General features: G+C 37.9%; 1 protein-coding gene across 1 annotated transcript; it reads left to right on the top strand.

Annotated features, from left to right (window-relative positions):
• Window positions 1-3687: 3687 nt before the first annotated feature.
• On the top strand, window positions 3688-4173 carry LOC131857027 (uncharacterized). The gene has a single exon (XM_059209015.1). It carries the CDS (start codon window positions 3688-3690, stop codon window positions 4171-4173), a length of 486 nt encoding a protein of 161 aa, XP_059064998.1.
• The last annotated feature ends 1657 nt before the right edge of the window (window positions 4174-5830 follow it).

Genomic DNA, 5830 nt, shown 5'->3' with positions numbered 1-5830 from the left:
CAATCTTTATTTATGACCATTGATCTGTTAATGAAATGATATGCTTATAATGCAATTGAATAATGAGCTAATCCAGAATCATCTAACTAAAAATTGTACTGCCATTCTTCATATGCGATCTTGTAACAGTGCTTGATTTCATCATTGAGCTTTAAATGTTGTAAGAAAATACAAGCAACTTGACATAATGATTCAAGATGACCTGAGTATTCCTTACATGGATTTTGATATAGCAAGTTAGTACAGGCAACTTGATATAATGGATCAAGCTAACTTGAGTATTTCTTGCAGAATAGACAAGGTTTATCTCCTTTCATGCATGACTTGGAACGTCCTCCTTGATATTTAGCCGATCATAGCCTGAGACAAGTTCATACCGTAGTAAGAGATAAACCACAGACAACAATCAAAGAAAATAATCATGCCCCATCATAGCTTCTCTAGTCATGGACATCCTTGAGTTTGCATAGAGTACATGATTAGCAATAAAATCAAGATATAAACACTATATCTTGTATGTCATTCACATGTTCTTATGGTCATTAACTAATATAATCATCTTGATGAATGATCTTTGATAATCCTTTGTTACTTGTTAGTTGATTCTTCAGTTTTTGATTTGCCTGATTCAGTTGTTGATGTAATGCCTTTATTTTTGTTGCTTTGTTGCTCATTATCTTTTTCAAAACCCTAGGTGTTTTTGGTTTTTTTATGTTTTTCGAATGTTTTGGTTTTTGAAAGATTCAAAAGATCACCTTACCAAAAGGAATTTGGATTTTACCCCCAGCAGAAACAAAAATTTATTATGGATGTATGAATTGATCAAAATTCAAACCATGGAGGAATACAAATGTAGATTGATTGATTCTGATAAGGTCCAAGACAATGACTACGACAAGTATGTCAAAGATTGATAAATGTTGGTAGGCTGCATATTTTTTGCTAAATGGTTCAGAGTAATGGATGTGAAAGATGGAATGGATAAGCTAAAATATTAAATATATGGAAGCAATAGATGTGATAGGATGGAGTGGATAGGTGCACAAAGCGATCTCATAGATGGAGGAACCTATTTTTTAGATAGCGCTTGTTTACCAGGTTTTCACCATCTAAATTTATTGCATTTTTTTTTTAGGACTATATATCTCAAGCATAAAATTTCTTGAGATGGATAGAATTGATAGGTTCATAAAACCAATAACCTTTAGGGGTAGATAACTTGTATGCTCCTGATCCATATGTTTCTACCATGACAAAAGGTCCTAACCAATTTGGTTCAAATTTTCCCTTCTTTTCCCGATCTTGTTAATTTCTTGGATTCTCCCTTAGAACTATATCTCCAATTTGAAAAATACGTGGCTTGACTCTATGGTTATAGCTTCTTGTCATTCTTTGTTGGTATACTTTCAAATGTTTTGTTGCATTTTGTTGACATTCCTGAATCAGTCCTAGTTCCTGGAGTCGAGAGACTCATTGTTCTTCTTCTGGTATAAGACTGTGCAAGGATACTCGTAGCGAAGGTATCTCTACTTCTATAGGTAATATAGCTTCTAATACATACACCAAACAATATGGAGTTGCCCCTATTGGAGTCCAGATGCTAGTTTGGTATGCCCAAAGAGCAGGATTTAGCTGAATGTGCTAGTCTTTTCCAGCTTCATTGACTGTTTTCTTCAAGATTTTCAAGATAGTTTTGTTTGATGCTTCAGCTTGACCATTACCTTGTGGATAATATGGAGTAGAGAACCTATGTTGGATATGAAACTATTCACATAGCTCTTTTACATCTTGATTTTTGAATGGTCTTCCATTATCAGTGATAATGGTCATAGGAACTCCATAACGACAAATTATGTAATTCAAAATGAATGATGATATTTGTTTTCCTATAACTGTTGTTAAAGGCACTACTTCAATCCACTTAGTAAAATATTTAGTAGCAATCAGAATGAACTTATGTCCATTAGAAGATGAAGGATTGATCTTTCCTACCAAATCAAGGCCCCACTGTGAAAATGGCCATGATCCCGTCATAGGATATAACTCTTGTGCTGGCGCATGAATGAGATTTCCATGGATCTGACATTGTTTACATTTTCTAGCATAGGTGAATGAATCTCTTTCCATAGTAGGCCAAAAGTAACCCATACGAATAAGTTTCTTAGCCAATGTTAAACCACTTGAGTGTGTAATGCAAATGCCTGCATGAATGCCATTAAGAATGCTCTTAGATTCATCTTTTTCAAGATATCTCAACAATGTACCATCTAGACCATGCCTATATAGGATATCAGCAATAATAGTGTAGCGAGAGGATTGATGGATAAAGTTTCTTCGTTGATTACGGGATAATTCAAGAGGAAGGATATGATCTTTCAAGTATTGGTAGGTTTGACTGTATGATGATTGACTGGTTCCTGATATATGGAAAATTCGATAGGTATGCTGGGATTGGATGGTAGGGGTTAAGATATCTGTTGGGACTCATTAAAATTGAGTCAAGTTTAGAGGCCCAATTCAAAAAATTTCTTTGCATTTCCAAATAAGTTAGTTTGAATGGCCTAGTTTGTGAAAGGTCAAAATGGAGCCGGTTGATTTTCTGAGGGTAAGGCTCAGGATTCATGTCCTAAACCTTTCATTTGGCCTATGAAATGATGTGAAACTTTCAAAATTCAATTTGGATAAGTTTAATAGGTGCCCATTTTAAGGGTTGAGGTGAAAGTGCATTTTAGGCACAAATGCAGATTTTATTGAGTAGCCTACTTTGAGTGTTTGTATCTTTTTCCCTATTGATCATCATGGATATTTTCAAAATGGATTCAATTTTATGCATAAATGTGAGTTAGCCTACAAATTTTCAAGTCTTAACGAATCCATTTGCAATTTCTATGTTTTGGCAAGTCCTTGTTTCGATAGCTAGTCAGAGCCTTGTTTTGCACAAGTGTAAAATTTGCCTCACTGAGTGTTGCACCAAAATGTTTCTTCTGGGTTAATTCTAGTATAAATGATGAGCTATGTTTCAAATTTCAAGCCTCTACCAATCCGTTTGATCAGTTTTCAAAAGGGTTCATTTAGCCATCATTTTCAGTCTTCTCCACTTTCAGTGCTATATCAGTTAAAGTAGCTATTTTTATGAGTGCACCATTTTCATCCAGTCATGCTTTTGGTCAAACTGAGAATTCAAAGATTTAGTATGTACTTCAAGGTACCTGTGTTTCAAATTTGAGGGTCTATAGAGGTCATTTGATATTTTTGAGAAAGGCGTCATGTGTTGCCAGAACATTGACTTCATCAGGTCTGTAGTGTCGACAAAGCCAGTTGGCCATTTTTGCCAATTAATATCTCTTCACTCAAGACTCATTTTGAGAAACCAATTGGTAGAGTTCATCCTTGTATTTCAAAGTACATGCCTATCAGATGGTGAGGTCCAGAAAGATGTTTTGACTGGCTTGAAAATTACGTCTTCGCGATTAAATGTGAAAATGTGGCGTAATTGCCTGAAGGTTGCAAAATTCAGTCTGATGATCTGAAAATGATGTCGATCATTTCTAGAGGTGTGTGTGAGGTTCCTAAAGCATTTCAGAGATCAGTTGCATGAAAACAAAAATTCTTTTAGTCAAGCCCACTTTGGGGCCCGACCTGGCTCAGGCCCGTGCATTATTTTTATAGCAAAATTGTTCTTAGTAAATGACTTCGTTTACAGATAGCCCTGCTCAAGGTTCCCATCTGACTGCTATGGGTGAGATCCAACTAATGGTTGATATATCAACACTATGTTGTATCCCCTGGTCTGACCAAGAGAAAATGGTATTGGTTGATATGCATTCAACACTCGACCAACCTTGGGACTATTGTCCAAGGACAACTTTGAGAAGAATTGCAACTAAATTGGAAGAAGAATTTGGTTTGGTTGTAAGTATTGGTTTTGAGAGTGAGTTTTATCTTCTAAGAAGGGAAGATAACAACAATTGGATTGCAATTGATTCCACGTCATACTGCTCAGCTGCAACCTTTGATGGTGCATCACTTGTTCTGTTAGAAGTTCTTAAAGCTCTTCAAAGCATGCATATTTCTGTAGAGCAGTTGCATGCAGAGGCAGGAGACGGTCAATTTGAAGTAGCATTGGGGTATTCTTCTTGTGCATTTGTTACTGACAATTTAGTCCTCCTATGAGAATCTGTAAGGGCAGTAGCAACCAAAAAGTCTCTACATGCAACTTTCCTTCCCAAGTACTTCTCGATGGATATTGGTTCTGGTTGCCATGTACATTTAAGTTTATGGAAGGATGGAAAGAATAGAGTTTATGGCTGGTGTCTTCCATAATCTTCCATCTATAATGGCTTTTACAACTCCATTGCCACATAGTTATGACCGATTGCAGCCAAATACAAGGAGTGGTGAGCAAAGAGACGTTTGAAAAGTCTAGGGCCTATAGCATTGACAAGAGTTGCTTTCACTTTATCCATGTTTCAGTGGTAATCATTGTGGACTCTTTAATTCTACATTTTAGAGTACTACCCTATGTTTTGGTAGGTCTATTGAAAAGGCATGGCAATTTTCAGAATGCACGTTGCCAAGTCAAAATGTCACCCTGTGTAACAGCTGGGAAGGCATTTGTTGTTTAATAAAGACCTTCAACAAACTACATTTGGTAGGCATAGTGCCAATTGCATTGCCATCATCATCTTTTCCTTCTGCATGAATGATGAAGAGGGCAGCGTTGAAATTCCTGAATTAAATGCAAACATTTGAAATTAATCCCTCCTCCCACGTATGGCATGGGCCATGATTTAGCTTCTCTTATGTAGATCTATTTCTTCATCCTATGGAGTCTCTCCTTGTTCTCCCTCTACGTGGAATATGAAACAAACAACAGTTCATGTGGTGTGCATTAGAACCTCCAAGGTGCTTCAAAACCTCCCAATGCAAAGTGCATTCTGCAAGGTAAATGCCAAAGATCCAGGCTATCACGTGAGGAAGGTGTATTCAAGTCTTAGAAGAAAACGCCTTTAAAAACCTTTAGAAAATGCATTCTAGGGCAAAGTCTTTTATCCCACATTTGTTGGGAAATGAGATCTTTTGGTATTTATAACCAAAAGCACACACATCTAATATGTCAAAGCCATCAAGGCTTTTGACGGATGGTGCCTATTGAGCGCCCAAGGTGGACCCCACACATGTGAGCATGGACCCCAAGGTGACTGGAGGAGGTGACAGATGGCGAAAGGTGGACCACACACAGGCATGCTTCCCGAGACAGATGGGTGAATTTTGTAGAGAAGGGTCAACTTAACCAATGAACAGGTTGCAGAGGATTCGATGAAGCGCATTGATTCGCAGGCCGAAGGTGCTCACCGGTTAGAGGCTATGAAATGGTGAAAGGCGAAATAGCGAAAAGCTCAGCGAGTTAAAGACCCTATAGGTTCTGGAGATTGGATGGCTCGTGTGACTTCACGAAGGAAAGTTGCTCAAAACATACCGTCTGTGAAATGGTGAAAGCTAGGTGGCGCTTAGGTGGCAGGTCTAGTTAGAGGTCCAACAAGCAGGTCCCATCCCAATGGCGCCTAGGTGGTGATGATGTGGTGCACACATGGCATACAGGTGGATAGACAAGCAAGCAAACACGTGGTGGTGATAAGGTGTCAGTTGAGGTGGCACCCAGTAGACCCTGTGAACCAATCGGAGGCCGCCATGTGACAAAGCATCAGAGCACAAAAGGGCCAAAAATCAAAGTTAAATGCATATTAAACATATAGTTCAGACTGTATTAAAAAAAATGGAAAATTTAAATGATGTGCACACATGAGGAATTAATTCGCTCAGGGCTCAA

Source organism: Cryptomeria japonica, chromosome 7 (assembly GCF_030272615.1).
Source record: "Cryptomeria japonica chromosome 7, Sugi_1.0, whole genome shotgun sequence".
NCBI classification, from domain to species: Eukaryota; Viridiplantae; Streptophyta; class Pinopsida; order Cupressales; family Cupressaceae; genus Cryptomeria; species Cryptomeria japonica.
This window is presented reverse-complemented; position numbering and strand designations above follow the sequence as displayed.